At 52.5% G+C, this 20309-nt stretch overlaps 1 protein-coding gene across 2 annotated transcripts in view; it reads right to left on the bottom strand.

Moving 5' to 3' along the window:
• The window catches only part of LOC144943677 (voltage-dependent L-type calcium channel subunit alpha-1D-like), an 86734-nt gene that overhangs the window by 44790 nt on the left and 21635 nt on the right, over nucleotides 1-20309 (bottom strand). For both annotated transcript variants that reach the window (XM_078871383.1, XM_078871384.1), the window contains exons 5-17: nucleotides 18469-18621; nucleotides 16632-16828; nucleotides 15561-15664; nucleotides 15030-15193; nucleotides 14490-14574; nucleotides 13888-14048; nucleotides 11228-11453; nucleotides 10213-10420; nucleotides 8860-8980; nucleotides 7202-7316; nucleotides 4884-4992; nucleotides 918-987; nucleotides 26-158 (exon numbers count right to left, since the gene is read on the bottom strand). In XM_078871383.1, the coding sequence (XP_078727509.1) occupies nucleotides 26-158; nucleotides 918-987; nucleotides 4884-4992; nucleotides 7202-7316; nucleotides 8860-8980; nucleotides 10213-10420; nucleotides 11228-11453; nucleotides 13888-14048; nucleotides 14490-14574; nucleotides 15030-15193; nucleotides 15561-15664; nucleotides 16632-16828; nucleotides 18469-18621 (1846 nt within the window). The remainder of the gene's footprint in view (nucleotides 1-25; nucleotides 159-917; nucleotides 988-4883; nucleotides 4993-7201; nucleotides 7317-8859; nucleotides 8981-10212; nucleotides 10421-11227; nucleotides 11454-13887; nucleotides 14049-14489; nucleotides 14575-15029; nucleotides 15194-15560; nucleotides 15665-16631; nucleotides 16829-18468; nucleotides 18622-20309) is intronic.

The following is a 20309-nucleotide window of genomic DNA, read 5'->3' as shown; positions in this document are numbered from 1 at the left end:
CCCCCGCATCCCCCCCCCCGCCCACTTGTTCTTGGTGCCGAAGATGAAGAAGGAGGAGGCCTCGGGCATGGGCACGAGCTTCTCCTTGATGGCGAGCTCCTCCGTGATGCGCGGACGTGGACCCAGCGGCAGCTCAGGGTCGCACTCCTCGTCGTCGCCTGACGAGGTGAGCGGGGGCGGGGGTCACGCGCAGGAAAGGGGGTCATGGGGGAGAGGTCACTTTGGGGGAAAGGCAATGCTGGTTAGGGAGACGAGGTGTAACGATGACGCGGCGAGTCATCGATTCATGTCCATTTTGAAGAATCGATGTCTTTAGAATTCTGCAAATTGTATGCAAATGAACAAATCACCCGGAATATTGCTGATGGTATCAACTAAACAATGCTGTTGAGGAAGGCAAGGGGAAGCCTTCTGTTATGGGATAGATTGCGTTCCCCCCTCGTACGTGTGGGTTTTCTCCGGGTGCTCCAGTTTCCTCCCACATGTAAAAACAGTTATTAATTGGCTGAAAACATCTCAATGAATTGAGGACTGCAGAGCTTGGGCAGTTGCTGCTAGCGCCGGCTCCTCGCCGCCTGGCAGCCGCTGCTGTCTTCGAAGCTCGTGTCTGCGGTTCCTCGGCGGTTGTTAGAGATGCGATCTTGCATGGACGACGACGACGACGCTACGGATACACGTCTAGTCTCCTGAACTCTGGAGTACAAACAAGTGGGTGAGAGCGAAATTGGACGGCATGGGAGGGGTAATTTGAGCCATGGACTTGCCGCCTGCGCAGATTAACGTCATTATCCACAACAGACTCAGATTCCTTTTCACGAGTGTCCCCTGTGTCAGTTCTTGGAACGAATTTGCCGGCCAGGATGTTGTCGCGGCTTGTGTGGCTCGTGTCCGTTCCGTGTCTCTGCATCGTCACGCACCTGGGAATTCGTCCGGTGGGTACGGGTCTTTGATGATGTCCTCCTGCATGTCAAACTCATCCACCGGCTCCTACACGGCAAAAACACACCACATTCGATGCTCAATTACACACATATATATTTTAAACTCAACACAACAGTTCAGAATCAGAATCGGAATATTTATTTATACTCGAGGAGGAATGCGATGAGCTATAAAGCTCTTCTTCGCAGATGTCGAGTCGGGGCGGGTCAGAACGTTACAACAACAAACAGTACACAACAACACGATAGTAGTGCAAAGTTCCAGAAAGGTAAACAAATCACCAAAAAAATTTCGATTTAAAGCTTTCGTGACTGCAGGGATTCATATTCTTGGTTCTTTCGGTAAAGTCACATAGAATGGAAATAATAAAATAATAAAAATCAACATTATTCAATATTTATATTTAAAGCTTTCGTGACTGCAGGGATTCATCTTCTTGGTTATTTCGGTAAAGTCATGTAGAATGGAAATAATAAAATAATAAAAATCAACATTATTAAATATTTATATTTAAAGCTTTCGTGACTGCAGGGATTCATCTTCTTGGTTCTTTCTGTAAAGTCACGTAGAATGGAAATAATAAAATGATAAATATCAACATTATTAAATATTTATATTTAAAGCTTTCGTGACTGCAGGGATTCATATTCTTGGTTCTTTCGGTAAAGTCACGTAGAATGGAAATAATAAAATAATAAATATCAACATTATTAAATATTTATATTTAAAGCTTTCGTGATTGCAGGGATTCATATTCTTGGTTCTTTCGGTAAAGTCACGTAGAAGGGAAATAATAAAATAATATAAATATAAAACTAAATTTTTTATATTTTATATTATTATATTCATATTATTTTATTATTTCCCTTCTACGTGACTTTACCGAAAGAACCAAGAATATAAATATAAATCACCAAAACACAAACAAATAGAGCCATCCCCATCCTATCAGGCAAAGCCCACTGAGGTTTAACTTATTTTTCAGAAGCGACCTGGCCACAAATGATAGCTCAGCAAAGTGGCCCATCATTTGCACATTTTTCGCACCAAAATTATCTGAATAATCTCAGTGCATGTTTCTAAACGTGGAGGGAGAAACCGGAGGACCCAGAAAAATAAATTCACGCGATCACGGGGAAAACACCGCAAACTCCAAATATACAGCAGGCGTCAGGGTCAGGATCGAACTTCAGACCTCCTGCATACCAGGCGAGGAAGATCACATCTCCTAGCCACCGTGCAGTGAAACGTCGGACATCATGCCGGACAACATTTGGCAAGGCCTCAAGGCTGACCGGAAAGCTGTTCTGCGGAAGTTTTTTTTATTGAACAAATTGTCTGGTGGTGTTGTTGCTGCAATGGCAGTGGTGCACTAGCAGAGTTAACAACAACAACAATAACAACTCAACACGTTTATCAACAAAAAAATGTGTGCCCAAAAAAGTTTTCTAGTTATATAACAGGCGATGATTCCGGCAATGGCCTTTCTTCATAGCACATTGCTCAAAATGTCACCTGCTATATATATTTTCTTTTCTCTATTGGGGCAGTGTTGTCGATGCATAGGTTGAGGTCTTTTTTGTTGCCGTTCATTGTGATTGTGCACCACTGCCAACGCAGCAGCAGCATCTATAACACCAATCCATGTGGTGTAAAGGAGCTGCCGTGATGTAGTGTTCAGCGCACTGGAGCCGGTGGTTCAAATCCCATTTCCCGACGCAGCCATTGAAGCAAAAGGGGAAAAAATTATCAAATCCCCTCCCGTTTGCCCACCCTCCCTCGTCTGTCCTGCCCACAGTGTTAATGAGTCCAGCGCAGTCAATCAGCAGGCCGCAGTTCGCAGGGTGTGGGTCCTCCCACCTCTACCCAGACATCTGGGCCGCATGGAAGAGGCCAACATGCCCTCCACTGGAGGGGCCTTTCTCGAGCTCACTCGAGTGGAGGCCCCTTGCGCCAGCAGTGGCGTGAGCAAGCCATTGCAGGGCTGCACCTTTACCTTTTTATATATTTATACCAAAGATAAAGATCCCCCGTATAGCCTTAACAAACTGTTGGGGTAAGTGCTATTAGTGAGCACCTATGAAGGCCGGCATGGCACACGAGGGGGTGCACCACGCCTGGCCGCCTTTGTCTCTCTCGTGGCGATGTTTACACACCGCACCAGGTACTAATTTGAGGCTGAGTATACCTAGGGGAGGCCCATAGCTGGTTCAGATAATCGTCATTGGTGTTGGCCGTGAGCATGAATTGAACTCGGGTCACCGGGTTCGTAGCGCAGCGCGCTAACCGCTTCACTACCGCTCCCCATTATTTATACCAACACACAGACACAGTAACATACACACCGACACCTATAACACTGATATACATGTATATACAAAATGCATATTACCAAAAAAAACATATGTACATACACATACATCACCATCATCATACACACATTCAATTTCAATATACACTGAGATGATATAAAGATCATAAAGATAAAGATTCCCCATATAGCCTTAACAGACTGTAGGGGCAAGTGCTGTTAGCGAGCACCTATAAAGGCCGGCACGGCACACGAGGGGGTGGGTGGCCAACACCACGCCCGGCCGCCTTTGTCTCCCTACCTGCGATGTTTACACGCCGCACCAGGTACTCATTTGAGGCTGAGTCGACCTAGGGGAGGCCCAGGACCGGTTCAGATAATCGTCACTGGCGGTGTTTGCCGTGAGCGGGAATCGAACCCGGGTCGACAGGTTCGTAGTGTAGCGCGCTAACCGCTACACCACCGCTCCCCACTATACACTGAGATGATATACACGCACACTCACACGCAATGCCATACGCGCGCACAATCACCTCTCGTGCGTTCACAGCTAAACGGGTTGCGGGTGACTATCGCCTGCAAACAGTTGCCCAACAAATCGCTCGAGTAGACCACAAACCCTTAATCCCAACCCGGCTTGGCGACTGCTCATGAGCCGAGGCCAATGCAGACTGTGAGTTAACGAAGCCACTCCACAATAATGGGCGTTCGTTAGCACGCTAGCTTATTCGCGCACGCTCATTAAAGGGCCCCCTTCGCCTTGATTGCTTTGGACTTTGATTTGTGGCGTTTGATAGGGCTTTTGTTTTTTTCCCCCTTCCACGTGTTTTTTTTAAGGATATTTATACGTACAATCTCATCACCGACAGCTCTTTATGAAAACAAGCCTTTGATTTCCACTGCAGCCATCTGCCCAAACGAGCCATTTATGTCAAACAGCAAACAGCAATATATACACATTTATCCGTACATTTGTATAAAATACCACATGATAGAGATTAAAAGAAATGAATATATTTTGTAAAAACTAATTTTCTGGTAAAAAAAATCCGAGTAAAGCAAAACTAAATAATAATGTCTAGTTTTATACATCGCAAAGGCGGCGTTAGTGCAAATTGCTTCTCTGACAATCTGCCGAGGATACAGCCCAAGATGCAAGGCGGCAGCAGAAGCCAGGCAGTGAGGAGCCGGCGCTACCAGCAAGTGCTCAAGATCTGCGGTCCTCTGTATATTAAGATGTTTTCCACCAATTACTGCGTGCTTATACATGTGGGCGGAAACCGGAGCACTTGAAGAAAACGCGCACGTGCTAGCAAGAAAGCAACACTAACCCATGCAGAAAGGACATGATAATGTTAGTCCGCACTTCGATGTACCGCCTTCTCCTGGCGAGCCCGGCTGTGGCACATCCTCCATGCCCAAAGGGAAGGAGGTTTCCATGAAAGACGATGGTGGCGTTTGAGAGGCTTTCATCTAGCAGTGGATAGGTCATTGCCGATGATAATGAAACATGGGCCAATGGTGGTAGAGGCGTGCCACAGCTCTCCGTCAGCCCTCGTTGTGACCCCTCCTAACATGCTCGTGACCCCCTGTGGCCGCTCATGACCCCACGCGACCACACGGGCCTCACCTTCTTGGGCTGGTCGGCCTGCAGGGCCTTCATCTCGATCTTCTCGCCGCGGGATTTGCCCTGGCCGTTGTTAGCTCCCGACAGCTCGTTCTCGGCCTGGTTGCTCTCCCTGCTCGCAAGGCAAAGGGGTGAAAACCAGACTGAGTTGGGATTACGCACAAGCAGCAATCATCATCCCCTCACCCCCCCCCCCCTACCGGAAAGACCAATGCACGTTTGCAGACCAGGCCCTGGGTCACCGTTCTGCTCACGAGGACAGCTGCCACCGAGGGGTGCGCCCTATTCAAGTGTTCGAGGTGAGATGCGACATAAAGCGCTCTGAGATGCCCTGACGTACATCAAAAGAAAATCATTATCTTTATCATCACCATTGATCTATTCACTGCTGGACAAAAGCCTCCCAAAGGCCCTGGTGCAAGGAATTACATGGGGTCCAATTTGCACCCCCCCCCCACTCCCCTCTTCTTCAAATCCCAACGCCTGGGCCACTGTAGCCCCAGTTCCCCATTTGCTGTTGCACTGCCTGCATTCTCAACTGCTCAACTGCTACGTGAATTGTCTGGATGGGTCTCTGTGTACATCTGTGGGTCTCGGTGTCACGACAGCGTTCTGCGTATCATTCGGCGACCAGGCCGGGACCATTAAGCCGCTCCACTCGACGATCGAGTTGAGTCACAGCTCAGTCGATGGGTCTCGACGTGAATTTATGTTTTACTCTGTGTGAGTCTATGGCAGTGGTTTCGCGTGGCTGGCATGGAGCCTGGTGCAATTAAATGACTTGGGGGGGGGGGGGGGGCCTGTCCAATTTCCTCTGGGCCTCCCCTCTGGCCAGGGGACCTTGGTTCAGTTGCATCGCCTGCACACTCGATCGCCAACGCCACTGGATCAGGGGTCCAAGGATGACGGCATCAGAGCCATGTACGTGTGTATACTTTAAGACGGGTGTAGATACACATATAAATGGGTACAATTGTGCATATATGTGTGTGTGCTCGTTAACAGCACTTTCCCCAACAGTATGGTAAGACTATATGGGGGATGTTTGTCTTTTGTCTATATTTGTATTCGGTATGGGGAGTCGTGGCTATTACCGCCCACAACCACTTTGTGGCGAATGGCGGCTGTTATTTTTGTGGTGTGTGTGTGGTGCGTGTGTGATACGTGTGTGTTGCGTGTGGTGCGTTTGTGGTGTGTGTGTGGTGTGTGTGATGCGTGTGTGGTGTGTGTGTGGTGTGTGTGTGTGATGCGTGTGTGGTGTGTGTGTGTGATATGTGTGTGTTGCGTGTGGTGCGTGTGTGGTGCATGGTGGTGCGTGTGTGGTGTGTGTGTGGTGTGTGTGTGTGTGGTGTGTGTGTGGTGCGTGTGTGGTGTGTGTGTGTGATACGTGTGTTGCGTGTGGTGCGTGTGTGGTGCATGGTGGTTCGTGGTGCGTGTGTGTTGTGCGTGGTGTGTGTGGTGTGTGCGTGGTGTGTGTGCGTGCGTTGTGTGTGTGGTGTGTGTGTGTGCGTGTGGTGCACGCGTGGTGCGTGTGTGGTGCGTGCATGGTGCGTGCATGCGTGGTGTGTGTGCGTGGTGCGTGTGTGGTGCGTGCGTGGAGCGTGCGTGGTGTGCGTTGCGTGCGTGGTGTGTGTGCGTGGTGTGTGTGCGTGCGTTGTGTGTATGTGATGCGTGCGTGGTGCGTGCGTGGTGTGTGTGCGTTGAGTGCGTGGTGTGTGTTTGTGCGTGGTGTGTGTGGTGTGTGTGTGGTGTGTGCGTGGTGTGTGTGCGTGCGTTGAGTGCGTGGTGTGTGTTTGTGCGTGGTGTGTGTGGTGTGTGTGTGGTGTGTGCGTGGTGTGTGTGCGTGGTGTGCGTGGTGTGTGTGGTGTGTGGTGCGTGCGTTGTGTGTATGTGATGTGTGTGTGGTGCGTGCGTGGTGTGTGTGGTGTGTGTGGTGTGTGGTGCGTGCGTTGTGTGTATGTGGTGTGTGTGTGGTGCGTGCGTGGTGTGTGTGGTGTGTGTGGTGTGTGGTGCGTGCGTTGTGTGTATGTGATGTGTGTGTGGTGCGTGCGTGGTGTGTGTGGTGTGTGTGGTGTGTGTGTGTGCGTTGTGTGTATGTGATGTGTGTGTGGTGCGTGCGTGGTGTGTGTGGTGTGTGTGTGTGCGTTGTGTGTATGTGATGTGTGTGTGGTGCGTGCGTGGTGTGTGTGGTGTGTGTGTGTGCGTTGTGTGTATGTGATGTGTGTGTGGTGCGTGCGTGGTGTGTGTGGTGTGTGTGTGTGCGTTGTGTGTATGTGATGTGTGTGTGGTGCGTGCGTGGTGTGTGTTTGTGCGCCGCCCACTTGAGCTTCCGTCTCCGCTCCTTCTCTGCCTGCGCCTCCCTCTGAGCCGAGGTCAGGTCGCCGGCGTCCGCCAGGTTGTCCACAGCGATGGCCAGGAACACGTTCAAGAGGATGTCTGCCCCAGGGGTCAGGGAGCATCGACAACAACGAAGGCAGCAATAACAATTCATGACTGACTTCTTTGTTTCGGCCATATATTGATCTGGCCACATTTGGGATCGTGGGACCCTCCCACCACCCGACATAGTTAATCAAATTTCGATTTAAAGCTTTCGTGACTGCAAGGATTCATATTATTGGTTCTTTCGGTAAAGTCACGTAGAATGGAAAGAATAAAATAATAAAAAATTAACAATTAAATTCTCACGACGTTTCGATTGCAACACAAGCAATCATCATCAGGTGTGAAAAGCACAGCAATAATTTTTTTTATTTATTTCCCTTCTACGTGACTTTACCGAAAGAACCAAGAATATAGGTAATCAAATGAAACTTGTTATTGTTTCAACCCTCTCACAGTTAAGTCAAAGAACAATTCGCAATCGGATGCCACATGTCACGTTGAGGCTGCGTTAAGCTTCTCGCCACGGTTGGGAGATGTTATCTCCCTCACCTAGTATACAGGGGGTCGTGGATCCGACCCTGACGGCTGCATATTTCGAGTTTGTATGTTCTCCTTGGGGTCGCGTGGATTTTTCTCCGGGTTCTCCGGTTTTTCCCTCCACATTTAGAATCAACATGCATTTAGGGTATTTGGCTGCTATAAAATTTCACTTGATAAGCCACTTCATTGAGCTATCATTTGTGGCCAGGTCGCTTCTGAAAAAGAGCTAAATAGCTCGGTGGGTCTTACCTGGTCAAATAAAAATAGTTTTATAGTTGAGTTTTACAACAGCGGTTACAGCAAAAAATAACACCAACGTCAAGAACCAACAGCAATAACAGCATGTCACATGTCAACAACAATCTGTCACGTCTGTATACGTGTCACAAAGTGTTTGCTATTCACGTGTCAACTCACACCGTGGACAACTGACACCCCTTGCAAATGAGATGTGCCAGCACCAATGGATTGTTTAGGCAAGATATTTGAACAACGCTGCGCTTTTAACAAAACAACAACAGCAGCAGCAGCAACATTAACAATGGGACCGACAGCAGCAGTTCAGGAAGGAGCTCCCAGCACGTGGAGTGAAACGTCGGACGTCGTGCCGAGCAACAAGGGAGATTGAGAGATTCCGCAGAAGGTTTTTTCCACAAATTAATCAACAAAATTGCGGCGTTGGCAGTGGTGCAGAAACACAATTTTAACGAAAAAGTACATCAATTAGCCGATGTTTCAGGAAATGGCCCTTCTTCATAGCACGTGTGCATTCTTTTTCACGTCCTATGGGAGACAGGTCATTGCCTGAAACATTGCCTCTTGTATACTTTGTATTGTTACATGTTATTGACAAACGTGTTGAACATTTGTTGCTTGCGCTTGTGCACCACTGCCAACACAGCATTACCAAAGAAATATTGAAAACGTTAAGTCAAGCGGACTAGGCCCCACAGGCTCTGGCCTGGTCCTGGCCGCCCTGCCTTTCCCCGCCCACCACTTTCCCCACCGTCCCCCGCCCTCGCCCCCCCCCCCCCCCCCCCAGACACCAGGATACAGTTGCCGATGCTGAAGAGGATGACGAAGTAGATGCAGACGAGCGTGCCCGAGAACGACGGTCCGCCGTACGCGTTGATGGCCGCGTGCATCACCGTCTCCCAGTCCTCGCCCGTCAGCACCTGAGGCAGAGCGCTCGGAGTCGGCCTTCGTTGTTGCGGCCGGCAAGGCCCCCCTTGACTGAGCTAAGCAGCTCTTTGACAAGGACGACCACAGCTCAAGAACGTCGGCAGAGGCGGCAGTTGCAAGGGCATTGCACGGTGGGAACGTGCCAACGACCAAGAGCAAAAACGCATTTGTACAAAACAAATGCCAGAACTGACCGCAAACAGGATAAACAATTAACAGTTCTTACAAAAAATCCTGCCAAAGACGGCAATGTCGAGAAACCGCGCATGCAGCCTCACGCATAACGGAGCTTAGCTGTGGTATTCATAGCAACATGTGGCCGAGGTGATCCTACAGTGTGGTCTTAAAACCACACTCTATAGAAGGTGCATTTGGAATATAAATATTTGGTTTTAAGGGCATTGCTAAACTTGGGTGCTGTGCAAGAGAAGGCCCGATAACAATGACATCATGCACGAGATTGGGGGTAGAGTCAGAGTTAGGGTTAATGTTTGAAGGGTTACGGTAGGGGAGGCGTGTTGTGATTAGGTTAGGGTCAGGGTTAGAGTGTCAGGGTTATAATCAGGGTTAGGTCATAAACTGACCCTGGCTCTAACCTATCCCGGGTTCAATAACCCTGACAGGTTATTGCTTGCAGCAAGGGACAGCATTAGGGTCTGCATCCCTTGTAACAGCAGAGGACAGTTGGTTTTTTACCCTTCTATCTGGCAACAAAACTGACACCTTTTTACAAGGAGTCATGTTTACATAGACCACAATACCTGCAGCCATAATGCAAACAAAAAACATAACTCTGATAATGTGCACGTGCGCCTTTTGGCGTCATCTGGTCCAACCCATGTGAGACTAGGCTCTAAGGAAAGCTGTCTCGGGTGTGGACCAATCAACTTAAAGGACAGTGCACATTATCAGAGTTATGTTTTTTGTTTGCATTATGACTGCAGGTATTGTGGTCTATGTAAACATGACTCCTTGTTAAAAGGTGTCAGTTTTGTTGCCAGATAGAAGGGTAAAAAAAAATACTGGAAAATGAGGTTCCAATGGAGCAGAGGACAGGTTTAAGGTCTGTATTAACATTAGGGCCTTAGGTTAGGGTTCAGAGTCAGAATTTGGGCCACAACCTCAAGAGCTCAGCGTCAAGGTTCGAGTCAGGGCTACGGTTAATGTCGGGAGGGGTCGGGGGTCGGCGCTTGTGGCCGGGCCCCACGTGACCCCCGACGCGCACCTGGAACACGGTGATGAGCGCCTGCGGGAAGTTGTCGAAGTTGCTGCGCACGTTGCTGTTGCGCGCGAAGCGGAAGCGTCCGCCGAACAGCTGCATGCCGAGCAGCGCGAAGATGATGATGGTGAGGAAGAGGAGCAGCAGCAGCGACGCGATGGAGCGCATCGAGTTGAGCAGCGACGCCACGAGGTTACTCAGCGAGCGCCAGTACCTGCGCACACGCCGCCCGTCAGTCGTGATGTCGTCGTCGTCGTCGTCAAGTTTCAGGTTCGCTCACCGGGTGAGAACATCTCGCGAGATGTTACCTGCCTCGCCTGGTATGCAGCAGGTCGTGGGTTCGATCTCGACCTTGACGCCTAAGTCATGGACATTAGTCTCCTATTGCTGCAACGCAAACTAATTTAGTAACCCCCCTCACCTCCTATTTATCCAAAAGTAAACTCGCCCTTGTCTGCTGCATGACAGTCCAATGATTTGTAGTGTTTGAGAGTGAAAAATGGAGCCCCCAAATAAGTGATGGTAAGTGTATTAACACCAGAAAATGTTTTTTTCCCCTAAAACCTGACTTGCTATGATTGAATTGTATTTGTTTTGTTTTGTTTTCTCATCGAGAAGTTAGAGGTTTCTCAGTATAATTCCCAGCACGCGCCTCTCCGTACTTCTTTAAGAGCTTTTAACATTTTGTATTATCCCTCCATCACCCTCATTCCCTGTGCACTTGCCCCTGATGTCCCCCCCGCCACGCCACCCTTTGTCTCCCCCATACCCACCCCATCTCCCCACGAACTTCCACACACCTCCACGTCTCCCATACACTTCCATCCCACCCCACGACACCCCCCCCTCAACATCCCTCATATCCCCCCGCACATATCCATGTTCTCCCCGTACACACGCCTCTATATCCTCCGCACCACCCCAACGCAAATCCCGGTCCATACCCCATCCTGTACCCACCACGAGCCCCCCCGCCCCCCCACAGCACCCCTGCCTCCCCCCCACCAAACGGGCCGCTCACTTGGTGACCTTGAATATGCGCAAGAGGCGCACGCAGCGGAGCACGGAGATGCCGAGCGGGTTCATGACCCGCAGCTGCACGAGCAGCAGCTCCACGATGCCGGTGAACACGACGAAGCAGTCGAAGCGGTTGAACAGCGACACGAAGTACGGCTGCAGGCCCAGGCTGTACATCTTGAGCAGCATCTCCATTGTGAAGAGCGTCAGGAAGACCTTGTTCGCGATGTCTGCGATCATGGGGAGATGGGGAGACGGAGAGTGGTGGGGGAGATGGGGAGATGGGGGAGACGGGGGAGATGGGGGAGATGGGGGAGATGGGGGAGACGGGGAGACGGGGAGACGGTAAGACGGGGAGATGGGGAGATGGGGAGAAGGGGAGATGGTGGGTTCGTGAGTGAGTGGGCGGGCACCTTGCACGCTGGTGAGCCAGGCGGATTGGCTGTAGTTAGTTAGTGAGTGGGTGAGTGAGTGAGTGAGTGGATGAGTGGGTGAGTGAGTGGGTGAGTGAGTTGGAGACGCTGCTGCTGAGACTGGAGCGTGCCACTAAGAGGTGGGGCCTTACCATCAGCCCCACCAAAACTAAGCACCTGCCTGGGTATTTTGTACCATCGGGCACTCCACCCCCACAACTCCCAATCGGTGATGGGGCAGTTGTTGAGAGAGTGGAGAGTTTCCCATACCTGGGCAGTGTGCTTATGACCGGCTCCAGTTTATCAGCAGAGGTCTCACTCCGAATCAGTCGAGCGGCAATATCTTTTCATCGGTTGCGTAACGCTGTGTGGAAGCTACCTGGTCTGTCGCTCCGCACGAAGCTTCAGGTCTTCTCGGCCACGGTCATTCCCTCCCTTCTCTACGCTTGCGAAACGTGGACCCCCCTAGTGGAGCATCTTCGCCGGTTGGAAACATTTAGGCTGGCCTGCCTACGATCCATCCTGGGTTTAACCAGGCTGGATTGTGTGAGGAGCTCACAAGTCCTTGAAAGATCTGGGCAAAGTCCCATCAGTGAGCTCCTCCGGCAGGCAAGGCTGCGTTGGCTGGGTCATGTAGCCCGCATGCCCAGCCACCGCATGCCTAAACAGCTTTTGTTCGGCCGGATCGAGGGGGCTAAACGGGCGCGGCACGGGCTAGAGAAGAGATGGAGTGATGTGGTACAGGAGGACGTGGAGCTGAGTGGACTTGCCGATGACTGGTACCAGCGGTGTCAAGATCGGCCTCAGTGGAGGAGGCTCGTGAAGGACGCTACTGGGCAGTTGGAGGCAGTCGCCCTCCAACAACAACGGAGGGCGGAGGAGCGACGCTCACAACAACGAGCGGAGCGCCGGGTGGCTAAAGCACAGCAAGTTGGCACAGTAGGGGGCACAGGTGGTGCATCAGCCAGTCATCTCGGTCATCTCGGTCAGTCGACCCGTGGCACCTGGGTCTGCCCCGTGACCTCCTGCCAGCGGGCGTTCGACACTTCACGTGGCCTCAGGGTGCACATGGCCTGGCACAAGCGTCGTGGTGACGTCACCGCCACTTAGTGGCGAATGGCGGTTGTTGTTGAGTGAGTGGGTGACTGAGTGGGTGACTGAGTGGGTGAGTGAGTGGGTGAGTGACTGAGTGAGTGAGTGGGTGAGTGAATGGGTGAGTGAGTGAGTGGGTGAGTGAGTGGGTGAGTGGGTGAGTGACTGAGTGGGTGAGTGAGTGGATGAGTGAGTGAGTGGGTGAGTGACTGAGTGGGTGAGTGAGTGGGTGAGTGGGTGAGTGAGTGAGTGGGTGACTGAGTGGGTGACTGAGTGGGTGAGTGACTGAGTGGGTGAGTGAGTGGATGAGTGAGTGAGTGGGTGAGTGACTGAGTGGGTGAGTGAGTGGATGAGTGAGTGAGTGGGTGAGTGACTGAGTGGGTGAGTGAGTGGGTGAGTGGGTGAGTGGGTGAGTGAGTGAGTGAGTGAGTGGGTGACTGAGTGGGTGACTGAGTGGGTGAGTGAGAGTGGGCGCACAAGCACCTTGCACGCTGGTGAGCCAGGCGGGCTGGCTGTAGTGAGTTAGTGAGTGAGTGAGTGACTGAGTGGGTAAGTGAGTGGGTGAGTGAGTGGGTGAGTGAGTGAGTGGGTGAGTGGGTGACTGAGTGGGTGAGTGACTGAGTGGGTGAGTGAGAGTGGGCGCACGAGCACCTTGCACGCTGGTGAGCCAGGCGGGCTGGCTGTAGTGAGTTAGTGAGTGAGTGAGTGAGTGAGTGACTGAGTGGGTAAGTGAGTGGGTGAGTGAGTGGGTGAGTGAGTGAGTGGGTGAGTGGGTGACTGAGTGGGTGAGTGACTGAGTGGGTGAGTGAGAGTGGGCGCACGAGCATCTTGCACGCTGGTGAGCCAGGCGGGCTGGCTGTAGTGAGTTAGTGAGTGAGTGAGTGACTGAGTGGGTAAGTGAGTGGGTGAGTGAGTGGGTGAGTGAGTGAGTGGGTGAGTGGGTGACTGAGTGGGTGAGTGACTGAGTGGGTGAGTGAGAGTGGGCGCACGAGCATCTTGCACGCTGGTGAGCCAGGCGGGCTGGCTGTAGTGAGTTAGTGAGTGAGTGGGTGAGTGGGTGAGTGAGTGAGTGACTGAGTGAGTGGGTGAGTGACTGAGTGGGTGAGTGAGTGACTGAGTGGGTGACTGAGTGGGTGAGTGAGAGTGGGCGCACGAGCACCTTGCACGCTGGTGAGCCAGGCGGGCTGGCTGTAGTGCTCGGTGGCGATGGCCAGCGTGTTGAGCGTCACCAGCGTGACGACGAGCCAGTAGAAGGCGTTGGACTTCACCGCCGCGCGGCACCGGCGCCGGGACTGGCGGTGGAGTCGGCGCCAGCGGTGCCTGTAGAGAGACGCGCGGCACGAGCGCGCGTGCACACACGTACGCACGCGTGCACGTGTATCCGTGTGTACGTATAATTTCGTGTTGTTTAAATGTGATTTCATTATGTGTGTCTCTGTGTATGGGAGAGCGGTAGTGCAGTGGTTAGTGTTGCCGTGCCACGAACCCGGCGACCCGAGTTCGATTCCCGCTCGCGACCACCACCGGTGACGATTATCTGAACCGGTTGTGGGCCTCCCCTAGGTCGACTCAGCCTCAATGAGTACCTGATGCGGTTTGTAAACGTCGCCCCGACGTTTACAAACCGCACCAGGTCCTCACCCACCGCCTCGTGTGCCAAACCGGCCTCTATAGGTGCTCATTAACAGCACTTGCCTCAAAAGTATGCAAAGGCTATATGGGGGATATTTGTCTTGTGTGTGTGTCTGCATGTGTGATTACCCCAAGTTTTTACAAAAAGCCATGACTTCTGCATCTCCTGGAGCGAGGGGTTCATCCGCTATCGACTCCGAATCCCCAACGCTGCCTGACATCACACAAACAATATCACCATCATCATCTCCATCATCACCACCACAATCATCATTACCTTCGCCTTAATCATCATCACCATAAATAATAATTATTATCCACCTAACTATGAACATAATCATCACATGACCACCACTATCATAACTTCCACCATCAATATCATTTGACTACCGTTACTAGCACCACAAACATCACCACCACCATTATTATCATCATCATCATCACCACCACCACCACTGTGATTTCAACCATCACTACCCTCACCATCATCAACCATTGTCAATACATGACCACCACCACCACCACTACCCTCCCCGTAACCATCAATGACCACCATGCTTGTCACCACCATCACCTCCATCACCACCACCACCACCACCATTATGATTCTCATCATCACCGCCACCTCCATCACCGCCACCACCACGATCACGACCACCAACACCTCACCGGAGCGGCCCTTGTCGGCACCGTCGTGGTGGTCCGGCTCGATGTCCTCAGCGTGCGTGATCCAGTCGAGGTACCCGCGCAGGTCCGTGCTGATCTGCTGCTGCTCGCGCAGCATCTGGAAGCGTCCTCGGGCCTTCGCTTTCTCGCGCTCCTTCGAGAACTCCCTGCGCCGCGTTGTGGTCACCGTACGGCGTCACCAACACCATTGTCAACGTCAACGTCGTCATCGCCGTCGTTATCACTGCCGTCATCAGCGTGGTAATTGTCGTCGCCTTTATTGTTACCACTGTCATCAACTCAACGCGAACGTAATCTCCGTTGTTATCAGTCACCTTCGTGACCATCGTTTTCATCGTCAACACAGCGAGCGTCGTTACCGTCGTGATCGCCACCGTTATCGCCAACATCATCATCATCAGCATCGTCATCATCATCTTGGTAATCGTCAGCGTCGTTATCGTAAGCACCATCATCGCGATCAGCATGGCAGAGGTGCCACCGGTGTGCGTGCCTCTGTGCTCGTGCCCTCACCCACTCAGCACCCCCAGCACCAGGTTGAGGACGAAGAAGGAGCCCAGGATGATGAGCGTGACAAAGTAAATCCATGGCCACTCGTTTCCAATCGCATCGTTCACCTGCACAGACACCGCACAGACACACACGCACATACGCACACGCACAGACGCACAGACACACACGCACAGACACACCACACACAGACACACGCACAGACACACACGCACAGACACGAGCACAGACACGCGCACAAAGACAAAGATTCCCCCCATATAGCTTTAATAGACTGTTGGGGCAAGTGCTGTTAGCGAGCACCTAAGAATGCCGGCACAGCACACGAGGTGGCCAACATCACGCCCGGCCACCTTTGTCTCCCTATTGGCGATGTTTACACATCGTACCAGATAGTCATTTGAGGCTAAGTCGACCTAGGGGAGGCCCATGACTGGTTTAGATAATCATCACCAGTGTTGGCTGTGAACGGGAATAGAACTCGAATCACTGGGTTTGTAGCGCGGCAGCGCTAAGCGCTGCACTATCGCTACCCACAGACACACATACACAGAGACGCATGCATACACACGCAGACACAAACGCATACATACACACCCAGATACGACAACAGCATTTCAGCTGATTGTGTGCTTTGTATAGCAGTGATCAGAGCTTGATTTTCAGGCTGAGCTCCAAAAAATATTTCCACACCCCCCCCAAACTTCCACCGTAGAGAGTGGTGGTGGGGGGGGGAGCAGAAGGGGGTGCACGCTCATGTGCCTGCTCACCTGCTCATCCGTCCACTCGCTCATCTACTTGCCCACGCATGCACTCGCCCACTCGCACACCCGCCTACTCGCCCACCCGCTCCTGCGCCCGCTTACCCGCTCGTGCCCGCTCGCACACTCACCTGTCCACTCGCTCATCTGCTCGACCCACGCATGCGTCTGCTCACCCTCTAGTGTGCCCGCTCGCTCGATCGCGCGCACACTCGCCCGCTCATCTCTTCCACTCGCTCATCCGCTCGCCCATGCATGCGCCCGCTCACCCGCTCACCCACCCGCCCGCCCGCCAGTGCGCCCGCTTGCTCACCCAGTAGAGCACGTCGGTCCAGCCCTCGGTGGTGATGCACTGGTAGACGGTGAGCATGGCGAACCCGAAGTTGTCGAAGTTGGTGATGCCCATGTTGGGGCCCTCCCAGCCGCCTTCGCACACCGTGCCGTTGATGGTGCAGAAGCGCCCATTGCCGGCGAAGGCGCAGGGGGCGGGTTTATCCTCGGCCACCATCTCTAGGTAGGGAGAGGGGGGGAGATTTCGATTGCAGTTTGGGGGGTGGGGCGGAGATGATTCGGGAGTTGAGCATCATCAAGTTTCGAGTTTACGTGGTTTAACCAGGTGCACTTATAAATTAGACCAATTTGTATTCTACTAGGGAAAGCCCACTGAGCTATTAGCTCTTTTTCAGAGGCGAGCTGGTAGCTCAAAATGTCTCATCACACGTGGGAATTTATGGTATAGCGTAAACAATCTAGACGCATGTTGTTAGTAAATGTGGAGGGGAAAAAACCAGGAGAACCCGGAGAAAAATCTACGTGACCACCACGGAGGGGGAGAGAAAGAGAATAAGCAGGGTCCAGATTCAAACCCACGGACCTCCTGCACACCAGGCGAGGGAGATAACATCACCTTGCCACCCGCAGTGAGAGGCCACGGTGCGTCTCATTTCACTAAGAGTGACTGGGGGCATCAGTCTGTAAGTAGGGGGGGGGCGACGATTGTGGCCGTGTGTGTGTGTGTGTGATCCCAGCTGAATGATTTTCGTTGTCATTTTCGAATTTGGACTCCGACGCCGGCATCCAATGGTGTCAGGGGATCTTTAACGTCCACTGTAAGCAGACGGCCCGTGGTGTTTTTACGGCTGTTGTTATTATTACGCCGGCAGTAATAACCAGGGCTGCCGCTGGATTAGAACCGTGACCCTGCAAACGAGCAACCGCTGGGTCGTGTCACCTACCATGCACAAACGAAACGGGTGTTCTAAGCCGTCGTGTGTGTGTGTCGAAAGAGTAAAGTGACTTCTCCTCCAACGAGCAGAGGCATCACTGCTCATCTCCTATTGATAGCCCTGAGCCAGTGGTGGAAATTCCACATTCCTATGGCGGTGGGCAAGTGTTTTTCATAGGGCAACCAACTGCTGACTTCCCCACAAAGTGGTACTAGTTTTATCGGGCCTGGTGGATTGATGGGCTGAGGTGACCCTCCAACCGAGGTTTGAACTCACAACATTCTGAATGCGACAGCTACCGCCGTACCCGTGTGTGTGTGTGCGTGTGCGTGCGTGTGCGTGTGTGCGCGTGTGTGTGCGCGTGTGTGTGCGCGTGTGTGTGCGCGTGTGTGTGCGCGTGTGTGTGCGCGTGTGTGCGCGTGTGTGCGTGTGTGTGCGTGTGTGTGTGCGTGTGTGTGCGTGTGTGTGCGTGTGTGTGCGTGCGTGTGTGTGCGTGTGTGTGTGCGTGTGTGTGTGCGTGTGTGTGTGCGTGTGTGTGCGTGTGTGTGCGTGTGTGTGTGCGTGTGTGTGCTTGTGTGTGCGTGTGTGTGTGTGTGCGTGTGTGTGTGCGTGTGTGTGCGTGTGTGTGTGCGCTCCTATGTGTGGGGAACGGTGGCGCAGCGGTTAGCGCAATGCACTACGAACCCGGCGACCTGCGTTCGAAACCCACTCACGATCAATGAAAGTCGTGAATATTGTATCCGTTCCTGGGACCTCCCCTAGGCCATGTCGTGCAGTGTGCAAACATCAAAGGCCACTCCCTCGTGTACCGTGCAGGCCTTCATAGGTGCTCCTTGCTAACAGCACTTGCCCCAAAAGTCTGCTAAGGCTGTACGGGTAATCTTTGTGTTTGTTGTGCGTGTGTGTGTGTGTGCGTGCACGCACGCGTCCCCTCGTAGTAACAGGTCTTGTGCAGTTTCCCCATGAAGAGCTCGAGGCCGATGATGGCGTAGATCATCACCATGAAGAGCACGAGCAGCGCGATGTGCAGCAGTGGCACCATCGACATGAGGATGCTGTCCAGCACCACCGTGAGGCCTGGCGCGCCCCGGCGGCGTGCGGCGTGGGGCCAGGGTTGGTGGATCACGGTGGCATGGGCAGGCAGGATGGTTGGGTCGGCGGGCAGGTGGGTAGGTGGGGTAAGTAGGTAGGTGGGGGGTAAGGGTTCCGGGCATTGGGTCATGAGGGCGGGCATTTGGGTGCCAGCCAAGGGCAGCGACCGAAAGGATTTGGCCGGACAGGCATGGCATTGGCATGGCATGGCATTGGCATGGCATGGGTGGGCATTTCAAATCAAGGCAAGGGCATGGCCAGGCATTTCAGGGCATGGCATGGCCAATGTGAAGCATTGGCACCGTCGACATTGCAGAGCATGGCCGGCAGGGCACGTCCGGACACGGCCAGGCAGTTCAAGGCATGGGCATTGCAGGGCCGGGCATTCCAGTGCACGGCATGGCCCACAAGGCACGGCAGGGGAGGGCATGGCATGACCGTACGGGGCAAGGGAGAATAGGGGCAAGGCAGGGTAGAGCAGGGCAGGGCAGCGAGTGCGGAGGGAGAAAATGTACACAGAGATATACAGAGAGGGAGAGAGACATAGAGACGTACCGAGACACAGAACGAGAGACAGACAGAGAGACAGACAGACAAAAACAGAGACATAGAGAAATAACAAAGAGAGAGAGACGGCCACAGACATGGGGAGACAAAAACAGACGGAAGACACAAATACAGAGACACAGAGAGAGACAGAGAGAGAGAAAGAGAGAAAGAGAGAAACAGACCCCCAAGCGGCGTCACAACACAGTCGATGCCATTCGCAGCAACAAAGCAAAGCAGAGCAACGACGGCAAGAGCTCAAAGGCGACCGGCAAACACGCCGTCTCTGACCGGTATACACACCGTCTCTGTCCAGTATACACACCGTCTCGGTCCGGTATACACACCATGTCCGACCGTCTCCAACCGGTAGGAATACCATCTCTGACTGGCAGATTATACCGTTATTGATGGGGAATAAATACCACGTCTCGACCAGTGTGTGTATATGCTGTCTGGCATTGGCATGTATACCTTCCCTGACCAGCAGCTAGGCCATCTCTGATGGCCCGAATGGCAGACAGATATACTTCTGCTCAAAGCACCGGCTTGGCGATTGCACAATTCTCTATTTGAATCAATAAACAAACAAGGGTCCGCTTCAGCACCAACACGATCGTTCACACCTCAAGAAAGTGACCTGGCAGTCCATCGGCCGACAATGCCCTGCGCACCGATGTTTGCCACCGGTATTCGCTTAAGCAGGAATACTCCAGCGGTCCTCAAAGCAGGGGTTCAACTTTTCCGAGGCTCATCAGCATTGTTCAATCGATTTTTGAATGGAAAATCCGAACGCCGAATTGTTCGTTAGACCTATACCAAATTTCTCACTTAAATAAAAAAAAAAATGTTCAACTCTCACCGTATATATCCTGCAATGCTGCAGGATTTGACGCAGGGTAGGAAGTGGTTGGCGGAGGTGTTGTGTCATCAACTGCTTTGGCCACGATGAACCGGTGGCTTTCAATATTTTACAGGTTGCTGGCAGACTGGAGCAGGTGGCACGTGAATAGAAGTGTCCACAGCCAGACCGAGAGGTATACTGGATGTGGTGTGCAAGGTGAGGAAATGGATTCCAGGCTCGCCGGCCCTATACAGGCCCAGAAGAAATTATGCACCTTCTCTGC

Source organism: Lampetra fluviatilis, chromosome 32 (genome assembly GCF_964198595.1).
Source record: "Lampetra fluviatilis chromosome 32, kcLamFluv1.1, whole genome shotgun sequence".
In the NCBI taxonomy this organism is placed as follows: Eukaryota; Metazoa; Chordata; class Hyperoartia; order Petromyzontiformes; family Petromyzontidae; genus Lampetra; species Lampetra fluviatilis.
This window is presented reverse-complemented; position numbering and strand designations above follow the sequence as displayed.